The 23,420-nt window shown below is 38.2% G+C and overlaps 1 protein-coding gene across 1 annotated transcript in view; it reads right to left on the bottom strand.

Moving 5' to 3' along the window:
• Window positions 1–22,396, bottom strand: part of LOC138709972 (uncharacterized) — a 162,372-nt gene extending 139,976 nt beyond the window's left edge. Inside the window, exons 1-3 of the mRNA XM_069840654.1 lie at window positions 22,350–22,396; window positions 19,916–21,566; window positions 17,151–17,295 (exon numbers count right to left, since the gene is read on the bottom strand). Of these exons, the coding sequence (XP_069696755.1) occupies window positions 17,151–17,295; window positions 19,916–21,566; window positions 22,350–22,396 (1,843 nt within the window). The remainder of the gene's footprint in view (window positions 1–17,150; window positions 17,296–19,915; window positions 21,567–22,349) is intronic.
• Between the last annotated feature and the right edge of the window lie 1,024 nt (window positions 22,397–23,420).

The following is a 23,420-nucleotide window of genomic DNA, read 5'->3' as shown; positions in this document are numbered from 1 at the left end:
TATTGCATTTTCACCGCCACAATACATTCACTAAATTAGCACATGAGTACACATTGTCACATTTTCAGATAAAAAATTGTTTTATTTAACGACGCTCGCAACTGCCGAGGTTATATCAGCGTCGCCGGTGTGCACACTTAATTGCCATCGACCTGGGCCGGGATCGAATCGTCGGGCACAAGTCAGCACTCTACCAACTATGCCAACCAGGCCGACATTTTCAGATAGGGTTAATTCTTGAATCATGTAATTATAATCTGTAAAGTTGTTTATATAGCTTGTTTACAGCATTAAGTACCTTTTGTGCTCGCACTCAATGTGCTTGGGAATAATTTTGTAGCAACATTATTCCAACGCAAGCGTTTTGCTACGCACTTCAATTATACGCGATGAAGTTGAAAGCTCGTGGCTTTAGCTTCCTCTCGTTCGACGGTTATATTATTGTTTTAGAAGGACGCTCTATATTGTAATATAATTATTACAGCACTTTTTTTTTTCGCTTACTAAGTTCACATGCTCCAGCTGTAACTTAGTCTTCAGTGGTCCAATGCATTTCATAAAGTCTCTAAAAGCTACTAGGTAGCTATTATAGGCAGGGCATGTAGCACGTATGGGCGAATCCAGAAATGCATATAGAGTGTTAGTTGGGAGACAGGAGGGAAAAAGACCTTTAGGAAGGCCGAGACGTAGATGGGAGGATAATATTAAAATGGATTTGAGGGAGGTGGGGTATGATGATAGAGACTGGATTAATCTTGCACAGGATAGGGACCGCTGGCGGGCTTATGTGAGGGCGGCAATGAACCTTCGGGTTCCTTAAAAGCCATTTGTAAGTAAGTAAGGTTGCTATTATAGATCAATTCCTGACAGACAGTGGAGCTCGCCAACTCAAATTAGCCTACATGCTAGCGAGACTCGCCATCAGGCGTCCATCGACAGGCATCACGTTCCGGTGCACGATCGCTTCACAAGAAGCAATACTCTGGCTATTATCCCGTCGCTATCATAAGCGAGAGGCGGCAAAGCTTCGAGTTTAGCGCAAAGGGGACCGACCGGAGTTCAAAGAAGGCCTAGAAGCCTTCAAATTCTCCCGCACCAATCACTTGTTTCCCAAGGGTCAAAGTCTAAATACTGTACGTTAGGGCAAAGACGGCCGACAGGACTTCTTTTTCAGCACAAATCATACCGTTTTTCAACGCTCGAAGTTTAATTACTGTATGTTAGGGCAAAGACGGCCGACAGAACTTCTTTTTCAGCGCAAATCATACCGTTTTTCAATGCTCGAAGTTTAATTACTGTATGTTAGGGCAAAGACGGCCGACAGAACTTCTTTTTCAGCGCAAATCATACCGTTTTTAAACGCTCGAAGTTTAATTACTGTATGTTAGGGCGAAGACGGCTGACAGGACTTTCTTTTTCAGCGCAAATCACACTGTTTTTCAACGGTCGAAGTTTAATTACTGTACGTTAGGGAAGAAATGCCGACAGGACTTCTGTTTTAGCGCAAATCACACTGTTTTTCAACGATAGAAGTTTAATTACTGTATGTTAGGGCAAAGACGGCTGACAGGACTTTCTTTTTCAGCGCAAATCACACTGTTTTTCAAAGGTCGAAGTTTAATTACCGTATGTTAGGGCGACCGACAGGACTTATTTTTCAGAGCAAATCACACTCTTTTTCAACAGTCGAAGTTTAATTACTGTACGTTAGGGAAAGACGGCCGACAGGACTTCTTTTTCAGCGCAAATCACACTGCTTTTCAACGGTCGAAGTTTAATTACTGTACGTTAGGGAAAGACGGCCGACAGGACTTCTGTTTCAGCGCAAATCACACTGTTTTTCAACGGTCGAAGTTTAATTACTGTACGTTAGGGAAAGACGGCCGACAGGACTTCTGTTTCAGCGGAAATCACACTGTTTTTCAACGGTCGAAGTTTAATTACTGTATGTTAGGGAAAGACGGCCAACAGGACTTCTTTTTCAGCGCAAATCACACTGTTTTTCAACGGTCGAAGTTTAATTACCGTATGTTAGGGCGACCGACAAGATTTATTTTTCAGAGCAAATCACACTCTTTTTCAACGGTCGAAGTTTAATTACTGTACGTTAGGGCATAGACGGCCGACAGGACTTCTTTTTCAGCGCAAATCACACTGTTTTTCAACGGTCGAAGTTTAATTACCGTATGTTAGGGCGACCGACAAGACTTATTTTTCAGAGCAAATCACACTCTTTTTCAACGGTCGAAGTTTAATTACTGTACGTTAGGGCAAAGACGGCCGACAGGACTTCTTTTTCAGCGCAAATCACACTGTTTTTCAACGGTCGAAGTTTAATTACTGTATGTTAGAACAAAGATCGCCGACGTGACTTCTTTTTCAGCGGAAATCATACTGTTTTTAAACGGTCGAAGTTTAATTACTTGTATGTTAGGGCAAAGACGGCCGACAGGACTTCTTTTTCAGCGCAAATCACACTGTTTTTCAACGGTCGAAGTTTAATTACTGTACGTTAGGGCATAGACGGCCGACAGGACTTCTTTTTCAGCGCAAATCACACTGTTTTTCAACGGTCGAAGTTTAATTACCGTATGTTAGGGCGACCGACAAGACTTATTTTTCAGAGCAAATCACACTCTTTTTCAACGGTCGAAGTTTAATTACTGTACGTTAGGGCAAAGACGGCCGACAGGACTTCTTTTTCAGCGCAAATCACACTGTTTTTCAACGGTCGAAGTTTAATTACTGTATGTTAGAACAAAGATCGCCGACGTGACTTCTTTTTCAGCGTAAATCATACTGTTTTTAAACGGTCGAAGTTTAATTACTTGTATGTTAGGGCAAAGACGGCCGACAGGACTTCTTTTTCAGCGCAAATCACACTGTTTTTCAACGGTCGAAGTTTAATTACTGTACGTTAGGGCATAGACGGCCGACAGGACTTCTTTTTCAGCGCAAATCACACTGTTTTTCAACGGTCGAAGTTTAATTACCGTATGTTAGGGCGACCGACAAGACTTATTTTTCAGAGCAAATCACACTCTTTTTCAACGGTCGAAGTTTAATTACTGTACGTTAGGGCAAAGACGGCCGACAGGACTTCTTTTTCAGCGCAAATCACACTGTTTTTCAACGGTCGAAGTTTAATTACTGTATGTTAGAACAAAGATCGCCGACGTGACTTCTTTTTCAGCGGAAATCATACTGTTTTTAAACGGTCGAAGTTTAATTACTTGTATGTTAGGGCAAAGACGGCCGACAGGACTTCTTTTTCAGCGCAAATCACACTGTTTTTCAACGGTCGAAGTTTAATTACTGTACGTTGACAGCAATTTATTTTCATTTCAACTGTCCCCCATAATACTGACACAGTAATAGAGTGTCGCACCCTAGTCGAAGAAGATAAAATATACAGTATCAATGAATTTTAAAACCTTACTACAATCACCATTTATCTTTAAGGAATGGACTCTCACCTGTTTCGTCCTCTTTCTTGTTAGAGTTTACAAAGTAAGTAACGTTAATGTGTATAGAAGGAACGAAACAGAAAAGTAAAAGAATGTGATGTAAAACTTCATTCCACAGCGACTCTTTTTCACTTGTTCAACGAGTTCATTTTCTCTATTTGAACTGCGATATGTAGTCTATTCAAAACGTTTCCACATGTTAGTGGAAGACACAAATTACTAGGATGAACTTAGGAATATGATCGTCTACTTTACTACATAGTAGTAGTAGTAGTAGTAATAATAATAATAATAATAATAATAATAATAATAATAATAATAATAATAATAATAATAATAATAATCGTTGACGGTTCTCACACAATTGTCATTAACACATTTTTAATCCCTATGAACTCATAACAAGAATACTCATGTCGGGATTCCCAGGTTATGTGTGGTCAGCACGATGCTGGGACTTCATCCTTTGATCTCTTGTAAGAAGACAAAAATCATCACAATGACAATAGAAAAATACTCATACCCTACTGTAGGTGGAATTCGAACCTACGACCGTGTATTTCGTGTTACACTGAAGCATAATAATAATAATAATAATAATAATAATAATAATAATAATAATAATAATAATAGTAATAATAATAATAATAATAATAATAATAATAAATGAAATACCTCCTTTCGGATTTTCGTAACACTGTTCCTACTCTTTAAAATATGTACTATAAATTTTAAGTGTCAGAGGCTTTGGTCGGTAGTGGCATGCCTGCGAGTTGGCGTGCAAATGAGGCATTAATAAAGTCGGATGATTTAGTAGAAACGTGGGAGGTGGCTCGTTATAATAACAGTCCTCCCCAAACGTGCGGCGGCCACAGCGATTGAAAACCTTTGTTGGGCGACTGGGTTAACACCTTGACGGCGTACGGACAGCAGGTGGTGGCGCTTCAAAATAACGATCAAATATAAAATAGATCGTCTGAATTCTTAATAAATTTACAGTAATTATATTTTCGGCTATTAGCACAACTGTAATATTATACAACGTCGACTCAGTTCCTCTAACCGCGTTAGGACTTCTAGTAGATCGTAAAACAATGTCTCACTACGTGATCGTCCTAAATGTAGTTTCAGGTTAACACTGTTACCGTTCTAGATGCAATTTTGTAATTTTATATACCAAACTAAGGTCCAATTACCAGCGACTCATCAAAGCTAAAACGGTTTAATTTCGGGCAGATTTGTGCTAGACAATGAGTCTGTGTGAAGCATTTCCTCTCAGTACTTCAACTTTTCCAACATTTTCATCATCTCCACGCCGCTGAATAATTTTTTCCAGTTAAACATTATTCTTCTATCAAGCTGCCATTGCAACCATACAAACTTGTTCGCGTTAACAAAAACAAAGACTGGAAAAGAATCGTGTCTGAATGTTAACTATTGTGAATGCTCACATTTAAATACATTTATGCTCGACCATGCCGAAATGTAGTAATTATACACCTGGTAGCAGTCCTTTAATGCATGTCATTAAAGTACACCTACTCATTAAAGTTCAGGTGTTTTCAGCCAATGACAACTCAGCTTACAGGCGTTCAGCCAATAACGAGTCAGCTTTGTACCGTTATAAAGCCGCAAGTATCGATTATTCTCGGATATGCAATCGAAAGAGAATTAGCGAAAAGTCACGGAGGCTGGGAATCCAATACTGTCGCAGAAGGTTATGTTCTGTTACTATAATAATTAGCGTTAATTGTAAATAATATTCAAAAAAATTCAATTTGTCATCTCGTTTTTCAATGTCGAATTCAATAATCAAAGTTATACCAAGTTTAACGGGATTACACAAGGTCAATGACATTATTGTTCCTCGGAAAAAATCAATACTTCGCGTCTGCGCACATCTCACAATTCACGACCTAGAACAAGGTCACTTCCGATCTTGTCAGATACAAATAAAATGTATACATGTGAATACTGTAATTTCAAGTTAGAAATATGGTCGAGCATAAAAAGTCGTATGAAACTCGCCTATAATGGTAATTAAGAAGCTCGTATGAAAATTATGAAACTCGCTTGCGCTCGTTTCATAAACATCCATACTCGCTTCTTAATTACTATCATTATAGGCTCGTTGCATAATGTACTATTATTTTAATATTATTCCGTTCTCGTTTCCGTTCCTGGTTTATTGTAAACCAGCATTAATGCTGAAACTGATTAGAAAGAGAAAAAAAATTGGCTGGGCCACTGGTTAAGAAGAAATTGCATACTGAAAGATGCAATGGGAAGAAACTAATTTAATGCTGAATGGGAAAAGAAGTTCAAGACCGAAGAAAATATACGACAGACAATATTAAAATATCTATGCATCTCATGAGAAGACGAGAGGAAGGCGAAAAGGGGGAAGATTGGAAAATGCAGGGCTTGCAGTGAATGACCCGAACTTGGGCAGAAAAATAATTCGATATTTTCTACAATCCAGTATATAATAAAACCAAGATCGGTGTATTTTAAAATGTTGTACTGTAAGGTTAGGCCTATATAAAATAACAAATTAAATTATAGTAGTGTACAAAATAATATTGTGAATGTATGTGATTTTATTTACTGCATTTATTTATATATTCTTATAACGACGGCAATTTCTTTGGTCCTTTCGATGAAGGCAGAATCAAGAAGGCCTATAAGTTTGTATACGAGGTGGGTATTCGTTGCCAGCGAAATTATCAGAGGGAACCAACTTTCGTCACGGCGTACTGGACACACAATTGCATACTTTTCACTGCCAGCCATGAAATAAATAGCACGCGGGCTATTCACTGCTATAAAGCAGTTATCAAACACAGAACAAAAGGAGGGTGGAAGAACGAGGCGATTTTCCTTTACCTAATTAACGCTTCACTTCTGTTTCTCTGTGTCTACTTCTCTGCGTCTGCAAGCGAAACTACAAATAAAACAGAAGACGGACGAGCGAGCGGACGTTAAACTTGATGTTTAAAAGCGTTCTTCTACAGCTTCAAACGGGTCTTTCGTTTTTGATGAGATAGAAATGTAAACACGTGTATAAAACGATGACGGAGAGGATAGTTGAGAATAGCGAATGTATGTATAAAACGTGAAGTTGCTGGAGCGAAATAGAGGGGGCATTATCGGGATGCTGGCATGAATCTATCGATCTACATGAAGGAGAAGGGAGGTGATGTAGACGTCTAGAATTTGTAGGCCTACGTCATCATTTATAATTTGCAAGTACACGAAATGTTCTCTTTTCTGAGACACACCCGATTTCATGAAATAATTTGTCTCTGTTACACAGTCCGGTGTGAGTAGTAATCGGCCTAGTAACAGTAGTGCTAGTAGTTGTATAAGAATCACTAACAGTAGTAGTGATAACAGGGGGAGATACTGTAATCGTTTGCGGTACTGTAATAATTTTATTGTTTTATTAATAACAGGAAAATATTTACTGCTATCATATTTCAAAATAAGATTGTGAATTTACAAGTTCTACTCCTTAAAACTAAAATATAACAGCAATAAAATTCCTAGTGAGCAGAAAAGTTCTACAGTTTACCCTAAATCCAAGTTATCACTACAGTACTCGCCAATCAATCATAATATTTTATATAGGGATACAAAATCCGGAAGAGGAACGGGCGATTATAAATAATTGGTTATTGACTCAAGAATTTATATATTTTCAAAATGACCTACGTAAGATCATAACGCACATAGTATGCCATTTATTTTTTGAAAAGGTCATCCTTTAAATGACTATGACTGAGATGGAAATTAGCTTCGTCGGACAGCCACGAAGTGTCAATGAAGTCTTCATCTTCATCCAAGTCTCCTCACGAAACTCTCTTTAGTTGGCAATATCGTGATGTTTCAATTCATGTATCATCTGGATTTTATACAGGTAGATCAAAATGTAAGTCGCATGAGTAGATGGTAAGGAATCATGGCGCCACAAATTAAAATGACGAAATTCATGTCTAGCAGCCTCAAAATTGTCATTGTTCTTGTAAAAACTTTTAATTGCAAAATCACTTTGAGCACCGATCCAACCTTTCCATGAAGACTAAATTGCATTGTACTGACAATAGAAATACGTGCACGTATTTTATCGCCACTCAACTGTGCTGTAATAGATATACGCTTCTCAAACTCGCCCGTTCTTTTTCCGGACCTCGTATTCACTATATTTATTTAATTTTTATGTATTTAATATAATCACATTCATTAAGGGGTTAGGTACAGCTTACAGTAGTAAAATTTTGGAAATATTTAACATGTTTTTCCTCTATTACCGTATCTTGTACAATCATGAAAATTGGTATGTGTAAAACACTGTCTTTCTGCTATATGAAAAAATATTTTTATAATTTAAAAACATTATTTACATTTTTTTATTCAGTTCACTATGCAATGACGAAGCATTTCCCACTTAACCCAAAACCTATCCAACATTCTGTGATGAAATTTTTTGTGTGTATTTATGCATGTTGTATCTACAATATGATGCAACATCACTTCTCTACCTTTGATAGATTGTCTGATAAAAAATAAATTCATTTAAAATATGGTGAAGTATCAGTGCTTTCTTCTAACACAAAATTAAAATAATATATTATTTATTAATGAATGTAGTTGAAAGAGCATGATATTGTAAACATGAGTGTCAGTAATAAAATAAAAGAGAACATGAAAAATATAAATAATTTTTTTTTAATTGTAAAAATATTTTTTTTTCGTATAGCAGAAGGACAGTACCAATTTTAATTATTGTACAAGATACAATATTGAAGGGAAAAAATGTTGAATATTTCCAAAAATTTTACTGCTGTAAGCTGTATCTAACCCCTTAAACACAAAATACTGCTATCTGGCATTGTCACATGTCTGCACAGGGTATACTGCTTACATGTCACAGTTAAAATACAATAAGTTATAATTACAATTTATATTGAAAAATGTATTAAAAAAATAAAATAGCTTTTTAACTAACCAATTTTGCAATTTCCTAGACAAATTCTGCTTGTCAGATTGTCTGAAGTAGGTAACATATTATATTTTGAACCTGAATACAAATGATGATAATGCATTATTTTACTTAATCTATATTGAGGCAAAGTGAGATGGTGATCATGATTATTATTATTATTATTATTATTATTATTATTATTATTATTATTATTATTATTATTATTATTATTATTATTATTATTATTATTATTAAACAGAGTATTATAGACATCGCATTTCTTAATGATTCTTAATATTCTCTTCTGTAACAGCAGGAAGTAACCAGTCATTTTGGAAGCACCCCAAAATTATAATAATAATAAAATCATATTTGATAATTTATTGAAAAAATAAAGTCTTCATATAAAATATGTGTAGAAACAAGGTCAAAATTTTTATTTAGAAACAGTCCAGCACAGTCTGTTAAACTCTTCATTGTGAGCATCCCATTTCAACTGATTATCAACTTAATTCCAATAAATGTTACTTGATTTGTGTATACTGGAATGATTCATTCTTTTTCAAACAAGATTTCAAAGTGAATTACGCAAAAGAAATCTAATATCAGCTCCTTTATATCTAGTTCAAATTATTTTAAAATCCGCTATTTCCATTTTCTCTAAAGGTAGGCTGATTTTATTGCGAATTTGTATAAAATTTACTTTAGTCCACAGAAAAGAATGAGGAAGTATGATGAATATGGCGATCAATTTCAGCAGGTTGTAGGAAATTAAGAAATGCAGATTATATCAATTATTAAATTAAGATACATACTTAAGTACATACAAATAAGTTGGAAAATTAGACAGCAAGGCGCAGAAGAAAGGTGGCACGAATATAAAAAAGCAAAACAGATTACAAATTTACTCTATAGTCCAAAATAAGAACCAACGTGTCATAACAGCAGCAGATTATCTCAAAACTTTGTCATAATTATACGGTAAATATGAACAAACAAAAAAATAATAAAATAGAGAAAAACACCACTCGATATCAATAATAGACAACGACATATTTTATAGTTGTAACTTCATACGCGATAGTAGAAGTTACAAATGAGTTAGCTTCGTTATTATGAAGTGGTATTTCATCAAACATTAATTATTTTGTGTTTATAATAAACATTATATATAGTGATTAATATCATGTGAACAAATAGTGAAATTGGCGAAAGGGGACAGACAGACAAATATAAATCATGAAGCCATCCATATCTATAGAGATCTGGCGGAATTGGAATCGGTCTGGCTGTTTTTACTATCTCCCTATCATTGCACAAAAAATTACAGTTAACATAATAAAGATCTATTTCCGGACTTCAATGGAGAAACAAACTGTAGCTATCTCCGAACTGAATGAAACGAAATGGTATCGTCACGATGTGGGTGTCAAATATTAATCAATCATTAATTTTCTTTCTAATTAGATATTTAAATGTTTTTACTTTATTAAATACTCCGATTAGCTTGGTGAACGCAGATCAAAACAAAGGAAAATGCATCACTACAAGTGAAGAGATTAGTTACGGGTGTGGAAACCTGAATAAAAATACATCCAATGATTGCGTCAATTCTACACCTACTTGACCGAAATGCATAGTTAATTGAAAAGGAAGGCCTCTGCGAATGTATTCAGTTTTCAGTAACATTAACAAACAGACTCGGTTAAAATTCAGTATTTGAAACTAAATTAGGCTCATAAATCTATAATTAATTAGAGTTTCACAAACTTCAATAGAAATCCTAAACGCTTCAGGCTTTGTTAAAACATTAACTTCAAAATAGTACTAATGTAATAATTGAATTAATGAACGTAAATATACATTTTACACAATAAGTAAGGTAACTAAAGTATCTCATAAAGATTATTTTTAATTATCCACGATCCCACAAGTAGAGAACCTTTTTTTACGACATAACATACAGACCTACCTCGTAACGAAATTCCCCATTTCCATACCTTTTACTCTCAGGAATGTAGGCTACTGTACAACATAATTAAGAAAAGAGTGCAGGTTTTAACAGATGAATCTAGCTCCCCACCTTAACATTTACCTAAACACGTGCTGATGTGATAATTTTATCGTCGTTGTTCCTGCAATAACTCCTATGTGCAAAATATAAAATTTTTCAGTAGGAAGAAAAAACACATTTATTCATCCTATGGCAGCCGTACATAGGAGACTGTGAATTCTTACATTTTCGAAACAAAGAAATATAATTACATACAGGATATTTTACTATTTGCTGTATCACTATTTAAGTTATTTAATAGAGCAAAAATCTGAAAATCGATAAATATGTCACTTAGGAGTTATTGCAGGAACATCGACGTTTTATAATAATACTCAGAACCAAAATTTTTCACGGGTTTAGATTTATAATTTCCATTTAATATTTCTTCTCTATTAAAAAATCACGACTATATTCGCCAGAGCTATTCTGAGAAATCAGTTGTGCAATTTAGGTACACAGGATTCAATCAACTTCATATTCCAAATGGAATTAAAATCTGATATATATATATTTCTTGTAGAAAACGAAACAACCTTATCAGAAGGTGAAAAAGGATTTTCTATTTTAAGGGAAGAAATTGAATAACTGAAATGCTTGGGTGAAGACAAGAAGGAAATTCTATCATTATCCAACAAAATATATTATGAGAAAGGCGAATGACCTGAAGATTTTACGGAGAGAGTATTGTTGCCAATACTGAAAAAAAATAATGCCAAGATAGGTAACGAGTTCAGGACTATCAGCCTGATATCATACTCAACTAAGATTCTTCTGCGACTACTGAATCGACGTTTATATTCTAAGATGGAAAAACAGTTGGAAGGAGAGCAGTTTGGCTTCAGGAAGGGAAAAGGTACGAGAGATGCAATTGGACTGCTAAGAACAATCAGCGAAAGATATCTAGAGAAGAATAAAGAAGTGTATATAGTATTTGTGGACCATAAAAAGACTTTTGACAGAGTTGATTGGAATAAACTGATGGGAATCCTGAAGAAAATTGGTGTGGATTGGAAAGTGAGGCGGCTGTTTAGTAATATTTACATGCAACAACGAGTCAAAGTCAGAATAGGAGAAGAAATTTCAGAAGGAAGTGAAATAGGAAGAGGAGTACAAGGATAACCTCTATCACCTACCCTGTTCAACATCTACTTGGAGGATTTAGTGAAGAATATGGGAGAGGTGATGATAGGAGGAAGAAGAATAAAGTGCATAAGATTTTCTGATGATATGGCGTTGTTAGCAGAGGAGACGATTACTAAGGGATATGTTTTTTTAGTTGGTTATTTAACGACGCTTCGTCAACTACTAGGTTATTTAGCGTCGATGACATTGGTGATAGCGAGATGGTATTTCGCGAGATGAATCCGAGGATTCGCCATAGAGTACCTGGCATTCACCTTACGGTTGGGGAAAACCTCGGAAAGAACCCAACCAGGTAATCAGCCTTAGCGGGGATCGAACCCGCACCCTAGCGCAACTTCAGACTGGCAGGCAAGTGCCTTAACCGACTGAGCCACGCCGGTGGCTAGGAATATTTTACTAGAGTTAAATGACAGCTGTGAGCAGTATGGGATGAAGATAAATGCAAAGAAGACGAAGATCATAGTTATCAGAAGGAAAATAAAGAAGGTAAACTTACGATTTCTAAATGAGGAGTAGAGCAAGTGGACAGCTTCAAATACTTGAGGTGTACTATAAGCAGTAACATGAGCTGCCAGGAAGTCAAAAGGAGGATAGCAATGGCTAAGGAAGCTTTTAATAGAAAAAGGAGTACCTTCTGCGGACATCTGAAGAAAGAACTAAGTAAAAGACTAGTTAAGTGCTTTGTGTGGAGTGTGGATTGTACGGGGCAGAAACATGGACACTACGACAAAGTGAAGAGAAGCGAATAGAAGCATTTAAAATGTGGATATGGAGAAGAATGGAGTGTGTGAAATGAACAGACAATAAAAAATGAAGCGGTGTTGGGAAGAGTAGGTGAAGAAAGAATAATGTTGAAACCAATCAGGAAGAGAAAAAAGAATTGGGTGGATCACTGGCTGAGAAGAAACTGCCTACTGAAGGATGCACTGAGAGGAATGGCGAATGGGGAAAAAAGTTCGTGGCAGAAGAAGATATCAGATTATAGACGACATTAAGATATGTGCATATTAGTTGACAAAGAGGAAGGCAGAAAATAGGAAAGATTGGAGAATACTGGGTTTGCAGTGAAAGACCTGAACTTGAGCAGAAAGCTATAAATGATTGAATATTTCTTGTGTATATTTTTCAGATAGGTATTGAGTATGAAGAAAATCGCCCATTAGTTTCAAGAAGATTATCCACGAACCACGTGGAAATGTGCTTCAAGCGACTCTTTCGGTGCCGGTTATTCTAATAAAATGAATTTTTGTAAAAACTTCCACACCGATTCTATAAAAATATGCGCAGTATCACATTATCTATGTAGAATTCGGCAGGGCGATTATTTTTTATCTATATATTTCATTTGGGCACGGAAATTTATATAACAATGTACTTAAAATTAACTAATATTATTTAGGCGTGTTTAGAAATTTATATTACACAGCTACACAGAGTATATTACGAAAGATCGGTCTAAGGATTAACATGTGGATATATATTTATGAGGACAGTAATCCAATCGCAAGGACTGCAGTTTCGTAAACATACGTAAGTATTAACCGTTATAAACTTTAAAATAGGCCTTAGAGCTTGTAACCAAGGCAACTTCAGTAATACTGAAAATCTAATTTCTAGAAAATAGTACAAATGAACAACAGTTGAATAAATCAGATGTTAATCTGATTATAAATTATCTAACACAAAAACCCAATAATGTGTAACTAACTGTGAAAATAATTACGATAATTTCTAACATTTCGTTGTAAACGTCTAGGAATGAACGTAACTAAATCTCTCTCTGTTTACCGTACATAGCTTTATCATGAATTCATGAAAGATTTCTGACTTTACTTTCCAAACTTATTTCGTTACTCTCCTCTACAGCGTTATATTCACAGGTGAAAATTCAAACTGACTAACATATCCTATAACGTGTTAATACATTCTTCCTTTCCTATAAAAATATGCGTAATATTCTAATAAGTACTGGGGGGGGGGGGAGAAACAATGCAATACAATTTTAAACTTTCACGAACATTACGTTGTGATGAATAATCTGGAATTATCAACCGTGCCTTGATATTTACAGTGCCCCACGTTTTGAAACTCCTTACAGTTTTCAACTTCATGCCGCATTTCTCACCGCCAGAAGGACGCCTACTCTGCTGAGCCTGCAATGTCTGGCTAGCAAAAAAAACTGGAAATCGGAGACAGTAAATCTGAAGCTACTGTTGACAATTCAAAATTCTTCTTTACAAAACAAACAACATCACCGTGATATAGTACAGGAAGTCTATTTATGAAAGTTTAAGCTTCAGAGCCGTATGCAACTTGACTTACCAATGAAGTGCATCGAACGAGCCTCAAAATGACATCTTTGAATTTTATACAAACATAGGGAGTTAGTAAAGCCAACAGTAGTCAAAAAAATAAATATGGAGTAGCAGTACATGAAGTTTTGAGACACTGGTTTCCAACTTAATAGTTACAACCTGCAAAAATGGAGATTTTACCGGAATGCCAAACAATGACAGGGAAATTACCTGTAAATTGACTTCTCTTGTATATAAACAAAGTTCCTTATGTGTTGTGGATGAATGAATGGCGAATGTAATAACAAATTGATCAGCAAAGAAGGCTACAAAATGAGATTTGATATACTTTTAATGACAAAATTTAAATTTGGAAACCAGTGTTTCAAAGAAGTGCAATTTGAAATCTGGAATGTTTATTCCTACGGATGCCATATCAATTCTAGCTGCATACTTCCCAAAGCCAAGAATTGTTACGCTTTACTACAGGAGGAACCCAACACCGAATAGACTACAGTAAAACCAATAATTCCCTCCAGATGCACCACTAGACCGCCACCAGCTCCCACCACTACAGGTCAGACTGGCTCGCACATTCGGATGTCAAGAGCTCACGAATGTGCTGGAACAAATACCTTACAGTACCGACCCTACCAAGACTATAATATAAATACGCCAAATATGGGTAATGCAATTTATTAAACTAGGTTATCTTCTTGTGACTTATTTCCTTTTTATTATTAATAACATAAAAGTGATTTGCAATAACAAACATCAAAAATACTTTCCAAAAAGAGAGTTCGCAATATAAAAGGAAGCTGTACAGATTCCTACGAATATTTTTTCCGTGGTTACAAAACAATTAAAGACAAGGTACGACAGTCATTCACTGGGAAGAGGTGAAATCGACTGGTTAGAATTAATTCTAGCACTTAATTTCTAAGTTCTAGAGACTCATCAGCAGATGTTCGCCACATTAAATGAGCATGCTTATTTGCCAAAAGTCACAGAATTTTGTCATAATCTGCGAGGAACAGACTTTAATAGATTTGTCCACTTTCTCGATATAGGCCTAAGTCACTTCTCTGAACTCCACGGTATAGTTAAGTCAACTGTTTATTAGTATGTATTTTCAGAGGAACACATTTCTGAAAATAACTTATAGTAAGGGTTTCAATTATATCACATTTACATAAAAATCTTTATATCGTACAGTATCCGAGTCTGCATAGACAAGTAGTAATTTAAAATACGATCTGATACTTATGATAGTGATTCAGAATTTCAAATTGAAAACCTGTATCAAAGCCTGTGATTAATTGCCACACAAGTTCCGAAGCTGGAAGTTAGATACAGTGAAACCCGTCTTACTAGCTCCATCATTAAAATGTTACCAATACCATTATTCTACAACCAATTTTATCATATGTGCAAAACAAAGACAGTTTTTTAAAATTTGGACCCTCATTCAGCAGTCATCTCATCTATCAACCACAAGACTCAGTAAAAAAAAAAAAAAAAAAAAAAATCTTCGGAATTTTTACACAGATATCTATAAAACTTCAGATATTTAAGGGTATTTCAGCTCGACTGGATCTTTACAGCACTTTGCACTCTTTATTGGAAACAAATTAAATTTTATGGGGTATTGAAGAAACCAACGAATATTACAAATTATTATGGAATTTTAAAATAGTACAATTACTTTATGGTTGAAGGAAGAACCAAAAAAGGAAGACTGAAGATTATGTGAGAGAACGCAATATGTCGGAATAAAGAAAATGCAATGGTGGAAATGAAGAGAAAATCAGAATATGTAGGCTAAAGACAGGAGTTGGATAAACTGATAGAAAGAAGCGAATCCTATGCCTAACAACAAAATGGGAGGGACGAAGAAGAGAAAGAAGAAAACTATTTTGCCACATTTTACTGAAAGTAATTTAATATTTTTTCAGGATACATCCAAACGTGATTCTTTCACATTATACAACTATGAATTATCAATGAACTATTATTATGCAATCTGTTATTCATCTCCTTTAAGTACAGAAAATTAGAAGTACTTTACAATCTCCTGATGTAATTTTTCTCACTAAAGTAATTGGACATTTAGAAGTCCCTTTATACTTTTAGAAGCAAACATATTATTCTGTTCAAAATTACCCAAAATTAGACGTGTATATAACAAAATACAATTGTATATGCTCCGATTTGTCTTAAAATCTTAAACCGAGTCTCAAATCACACGTGTCTCATTAGATTACTGTGCAATGGAGCTTCAACAATTCAGCGTAATTAAGTTTTGACATTGATACTTTTCTTCTGCTCACTTTCTACTAGGCATAAAGATCGTAAAAACAGAAACAATAAGAATAAAACTGACTGCACTAGCTATCAAGAACTGTATCCGATGTGGCATTGTGGCTTTGATTAATGAGTGAATTAATTAGCGTGTCATTTTAAATTAAAATCGAGCGATACACTAATTTACTAGAAGAGTATCAGAATTGTATTTTATAGATTTTTGTTGAATGAAAAGTGCTCGTGAGAAATTCAGAAAGGCAAAGAGTGTCAGCATGGTATAGGCCTACTGGCTCATTCAGAACAACGAATTTTGCCCTCTCTACCAAATTCGAAGAAGGTAATTCAGATTATAACCCATATTTCTTAATTTACGGTACTTGTTGAAGAAATGTAGTGACCACAAAGAAATATAATCTAACAGCATTTAGATCCCGTACAGATTCCAAACTGGAATCTTCAAGATTTCAATCAGAGTTTTCGTTGTGAAAACTTGATGGATCAGTTTTACGATTGGTTGATACCGTAATATAATCATTACAATGAAATCTGAAACGGATATCTCTACCTGCATTCAGCGGTCAATATTGTGAAATATGATTGATGGTAGTTTTCGACAGGTTTCACTGTACCAGGTCTCTACAGTAAGTTGTTCTTCCTTGCCCATCCGGATGTGCGGCCTGTGTCTGCAGCATTCTCAACATAATTATGCAGGAGTCTCTGTCTGGAGGGCTAACCTGATGCAGCTAGGAGGGGCCCCAGCCTCTTCCAGTCCCCCGGACTAAGACCTACACCCGCGGTCGCCGGCGGACTTGCGGCGGCGGAGGCACTGCCCCCACCTGTGGCCGGCGGGGGGGCCCCTGGCGACGCTCGAAGACCCAAACCCAGACCCCGCCAGTACTCACCCATCGCCCCCGCCCCCTTTGGGTCCAGCTGGTAGGGAGGTATCCCCATGTGGGCTGGGGGCGGCTGTGTCAGGTGATCCCCATTATGGCAGAAGAAGGGGAGCGCCGCGCCGGGGTGAGTGGGGGCGAGACCCATCTTGCTCGCCTGAAAACAATAAAATACACATCAATGAATGTCGGACAGCCAGCAGAGGATATGCAGAGGAAGGAAATGAATAGAGACTCGGTAGCTTCAAGCACGTCATACAACATTACTCAGAGCTCGGAACGGAAAAGAGAGGATACTTCAATTTAACAAGGTATCATACAAAAGAATAATACTTTCACAAAAAAAAAAGTGTAAATATTTCGAAACTGGCAGAAATGTCAACATACAACATGGAAATACATAAACACATACACCCTGTATAATTTAATATATACATAAATAAATAGTAAACCTTACAGAAAATGATATTCTTAATTATGTTACACTACAGAGGCAATTCGAAGGTGTGATTACTACAGCTGAAAATGACAATTACAGAATACATGTCAGTATTATCCACCACAAGCTCTCGACGAAGAAACGTATTAGTTGACTCAGCTGAATACAAAAGTTTCACCAAGTCATACTCGGTGGTCTAACTGCTGTCTTGTTCGTTGTTAAATCTGAAGTCTGCGGTTGAGACTCGGCAAAGGATGATAGATTTTTAAGAGTCGATAATAATGCTTATACGTCTTCCTTCGCTACGAAGTAAAGCCTTGTTTTGAGGAGTGACGCAGACTTACGGCATAACCTGTTCCTGATCGAGACGGCTACAAGAAAAAATTGTCATTTGCCGCCCACGTTAAATTTCTATCCTCAACACCTCTGCAGAGGAAAGCGTTGTCAAATAAAATATCACTACTAATGTTCAAATCCAAATTCAGCCATGTTATCCAATATGTATATACAAAATTACTTTCTAAGGGTTAAAAGTAGTCTACAAGCAACAAGGTGCAACTCTCTTCATACACTATTCGATTTAAGTTCTTCTTCCTCCTCATAAAATATATATATATATATATATATATATATATATATATATATATATATATATATTTCCAACGATCAAATCAATCAATATCCCCCAAACCACTCCCGCCCCCTTTCACGAAAAGAAATAAAAAAAATGCATTAAACATTCTTGCACATCAAGTTACCAATTCACAATATTCAGATCATTTTATTTGTAATGTTTTTTTAAAGGATCTTAATCACAATAGTTATATTGCTAGGCTTACAGCATATTGCCTTGCAATTTTCAGCTCTTCAGAATGATCAAAAATGTAAAATGGTATTAAGTGCTATATCTGGTTTTCGTACACCTTGTGTTGCAGACTAACAAATTAACACTTCCATTTTAAAAGAATTTAATTCTATATACATTTTGTTCAAATTCATTTAATATGAACAAAATAAATTACTTTCATTAGAAACTTCCGGGTTAATCTATATTTTGGGCGAAAATATCTGCACAACCAGGAATATACGTATCATTCGATATTGCTCAGAGCTTTCTCTGTCGTACGAATAATTAGCAGTACAATTGTAAAAAATTTTAAAAAGTGTCCTCGCTTTAGTTTACCATAATATCTACTGTAAATATTTAAAATTATGTTATACAGAGAAAAGTCATATTAGAAGTAAACTCAAGAACAATTAATTAGGATAAGATTATTCAAATATTCACGTAGGAGTTGAGAGAAATTGTTCATACAATAAACGGTGTGGCAAATTGATATTTAAATAACACATATGAAAATGTGTATTGTACCTACAGCGTCATGAAATAGTCTTCATTTTATGGGGTGACAAATCCAGTACTCGAAACTACGTCATATTAATGCCATCACTTCTGTCATAAAAGTTGTAGGCCTAATAATTTACGAGCGACTTAAATATTAATTATTTTAATAACTGCTTTATTCCAACTAAGAGTCGTTTCCATTATACATTTTGCAACATCAGGGTAAAACAAAATAGCCTACAATGCAAAACTTTGTTTACAATCAGGCTATGCACAAACGCTGTAACCATAACAAACTTTAGTTCCAAATTTCGTCACTTGTTCCAATGTTACGTTTCGGCAATCTAAAAAAATAATGTAGACTGCTGAACGATGGGACTGCATATTTTGATAATTGGTTCGACATCCAACGCCGGCTGTTCTATCGGAGATGCCACATGATTTTAGCAGGTTTATGCAGACTTACGCAAGACTTGATTATTCAGAAATTCCGATTATCTGATCTGACATACTATAGATTAATTTCTCGATTTTTAAAAGTAAAACATAAGATAAGTTTATAACTCGGAAAGCAACGGCACATTTAATGATTTCAGGTAAAATTCCATTCCAATTTTCTTTTGTATGTGTCGAACTGCGATTAAGGACACATTAAATATGGCAGTTTTAGAAATAAATATATGATTTCAATTAAAGAAATGATTAAGGGAATTGAAAATACTGTACTATAGACCTACGGGAAGCCAGAGAAAAATATTTTCAAAAACATAATATAAACGCGGTTCAGTCCGGCTTATTTTCGGATCCGCTTAGGTTGGATGATCAAATTTAATGTATTTTAACACGACCGTTTTTTTACTCTAATGCATTAATTATTCCTCTTCAAATGTGTTGTGACAGTAAGAGATGGCAACATAATACAATCAGCATAATGAGAAGCTATGTTATTGTTGCTCTCAGCCGGAGCGAAGTGGAGGCCGCAGTGCAACTTGCCTGCTTGGCGAGGGTGATGATGTCCCTCACCACGAGCAGCAGGCCGGGGTCGAGGGGCTCGCTCTCCATCCAGAGCAGCGCCTGCGCAAGGTGGTCTGCCGCCTCCGCGGCGGAAGGAACGGCGGAGACAGCGCCCTCCGCCGAGCCCTCTTCCGCGGGCTCCGTCTTGACCCTGTCGGGCGGGGGGGCAGTGGGGTCGCTGCTCTCCAGGCGCGCCCAGGTGGCCAGGTCATCGTCCGTGACCTCGAGGCCCAGGTCGTGCGACAACCACTGCAACTCAAGCAGCATCATGCGGTCCTCCTGGGCCTGCGTCGGAGTGGCGCCGGAGGAGGACAGGGCGAGGGTGCAGGCCGGCGCGCGGGGATATGCCACGGGTTCTTCGTTGGTGAGCGAGGCCACCCTCTCCCAACATCTGAGGAACGTCTCCGACCTCACGTTTAACCAAGATCTGTGCAACATGGGAAACGCGTCCTTGAGTGAAAATGTCTTGAGGTAGTCCGGCACTAGCGTGGCGTGCTGGTGGTCGGTGCTGTTGGCGGCGACGCTGGACAGAAGCAACATGGCGTAGCGCGTTCTCAGCTCCGACACCACGAGCCCGTGATCTAGCACGGCGCCGTCCCCGAATTCGCCCTCGGGGAACACGACGAGCCTGACTGCGCCGTCGGCGGAGACGCACTCCGACTCCTGGGGAACGAACGGGGCCTGTCGCACAACGAGCACCGCCCCCCGCGGGTGCAGCGCGGCGGCCGCGGGCGCGAACTCGCGATGGAACCACCAGGTGAACAGATCGGGCGTGAGCGTGCCGCTGCCGCCGCCGGCGTACACGACGGGCTGGCTCAGCATGTTGACGTGGCGCAGGCTGGGCGGCCGCCACAGGCGCCCCGTGATGAGCATTCGGGTGCGGTGCCGCCCCGTGCGGTTGCCCGCCATCAGCACCCACACCTTCTCGCTCGCGTTGCTCTCCTCGAGGGTTCTGTCCGGCAGGCTCTTCCAGTCCAGCTGGAAGCCGTAGGCGCAGTACACCTGGTCCGCGGCATAGTCGCCGCCGCGCAGGATCCTTCGCAGCTGCTCCGCGGGGCTGGGTACCTCCACGGCGACGGCCGCCGTGCTGGTGGACGTCACCGTGATCGTGACGTCGTTGGCAGTCGACTGCGCGGGGGGAGGGGGAGTGGTGGACGCCTTGGGGACGCCGTAGCGCGACTGCCAGCGCCGCACCCAGCTGCGGGTGACGCGGTCCAGCAAGTCCTGCGAGGCGCCCATGCGGCGGGCTATGCCGTGCGCCTTCTTGCGCAGCTCGGCCGTGCTGAGCAGCACCGTGACGCGGACCTCGTCGCCGCCGGCGTGCCGCTCTCGCTGCTGCTGCTGCTGGTAGCGCTCGAACCAGCGAAACAACGCGCGCTCCAAGTCCGTCTCCGCCACGCCCCCGCACTCCGTCGTGACGTCATCGTCGCCAGCAGACGCCTTCTTCTCGTCCTCGACATGCTTCCTGCCGGCCCGCGTCCTCTGCTGCGCGTCCACTACTCCCGTCGCACGCTTCGCCTTCTTGCCCTTGACGTCTTTATTTTTCGGAGACATCCACCGCACGTCTAGACGCGCCGCATTGTTGCCGCACACAGATCTTACACCGCACTGGTCCGCGACCGTATCACAACTGAGGAGCAAGCAACAGAAGCACCACGACTACCCGCCACAGCGAGCAGCCAGCCAATGCAGCAACACAAGGGGAAAAGAGAAGTCGGCTGGGATCAAAGCCGCGCCACACCAGAGCGGCCCGCCTGTATGTGCGAGTGAGCCAAAAGCGGGGCAGGCCTTGCTTGGTTCCTGGGTTTTATATATACGGCAGAGTAGTAATGCTGGAATGAGAGCGAGAGAGACAGCCTTCCCCTCTATATGTGAGCTGCTTTGATGTTACCGGGTGCGGCATCAGTGGAAGACTACAAAGAGCAAAAGAGAAACCTTCTCTCCTTTCTCTCGTGCGTTGTAGCAGACATACACACGCACGCTGTCTGTGTGTATGTACGTACGTATGTATGTTATGTGCGGCTGAGGAACGGGCCAGCAAAAGGGTAAAAGAGACAGAGCAAGCAAACGCGGCGCGCTGCCTTTGATGTAGAGCCAGTCAAAGCGAAGAGGGAGATGAAAGAGACACAGGCTACTGAGACAGATAATACTGGTGGCGGCGCGCACCGACGCCAGCACGAATCAACGCAGTTTCCCCTTACCTCACTCTTATTACTGTCTACAAGATATTTACAACACACGCTTCAGTCAAAAGAGGCGGGGGAGGGGGGCAGGCAACAGATTTTTCTGTTCGTCTTAAACTTGAAACGCCTGAGGTGCCACTCGGTCTCTTATAAAACGAGTTCTAGTTTTACTTCACAGGGGGTAAAGACAACCGGAGTGACTATTCAATACTGTTCCCCTCTGAACTTACGACCAGAACAAATGGAAGTGCACTATGTTGTCAAGTTGCGGCGGCATGTTTACAAAGCTAAAAATACTATTAATAATAAAATATGAGGTCTAGGCTTAATATGTGAAACCACAAATTAAGCACGAACCTAAGACTACAATATCACTACTTAAATTTTGACGTGACAACAGCTGATATTTAAAGATAAGCTTTCGAAATATGGTTTACTGTTCATGAAAATTCGATGAATACAATAAAAACCAATTTAATAAAAACGTAATGTAATAGAATTAAAGGCGGCAACACATCGTCAAGAATATTTATAATTTTAACAAAAAAATGCTACCATAATGTAAATTTTATCATCATTAAGCTTATTCTAACTAACCACACAAAGAATTTAACAATAAAAATCCAAGATTTACAGAACTTTTCCAATGAAAAATAAATACGGTAAGTCACCACTTATATCACCACTATACCAGTTATCAGTGTTAAACACGGGTTGAACTACTACCATAATGTAAATTTTATCATCATTAAGTTTATTCTAACTAACCACACAAAGAACTTAACAATAAAAGTCCAAGATTTACAGAACTTTTCCAATGAAAAATAAGTACGGTAAGTGGTGAGCTATACCAGTTATCAGTGTTAAACACGGGTTGAACTACAGCTTTTCGTGCAGGATGAATTTTCGCATTTTAATTAATTTGTTGCCATAAATCTTTCGTTCGCGCTACGAACTTATAACCTCATATGGTCTGTTCACTTTAAAACTTAAGAATAATTCCTATTCGAAATAGTTACAGCATTAAAAAATTACACAATGATGACAAACTTATCAACTGATATTTCGAACACGATAAAATTTTAATACTGGTTTCTTAAGCCTAAAACTTATCTTAAAAAAAATATGGTTTGCCTTGACAGTCTTAGCATCGTGTTTAATGTCCTTTGTCTTGAGATTGAAAAGGTTGAAAGTCGCTCTACGTCTCAGTAACAGCAGCCAGTAGCAAACAGCGTTGTACAGTATTTACTATAAGAAAGGCTGCCGCATCTAGTTCATCACACGAAACCGAACAAACTTGT

This window comes from Periplaneta americana, chromosome 12 (assembly GCF_040183065.1).
Source record: "Periplaneta americana isolate PAMFEO1 chromosome 12, P.americana_PAMFEO1_priV1, whole genome shotgun sequence".
NCBI classification, from domain to species: domain Eukaryota; kingdom Metazoa; phylum Arthropoda; class Insecta; order Blattodea; family Blattidae; genus Periplaneta; species Periplaneta americana.
Note: the sequence above shows the minus strand (reverse complement) of the source record. Positions and strands in the feature narration are given on the sequence as shown.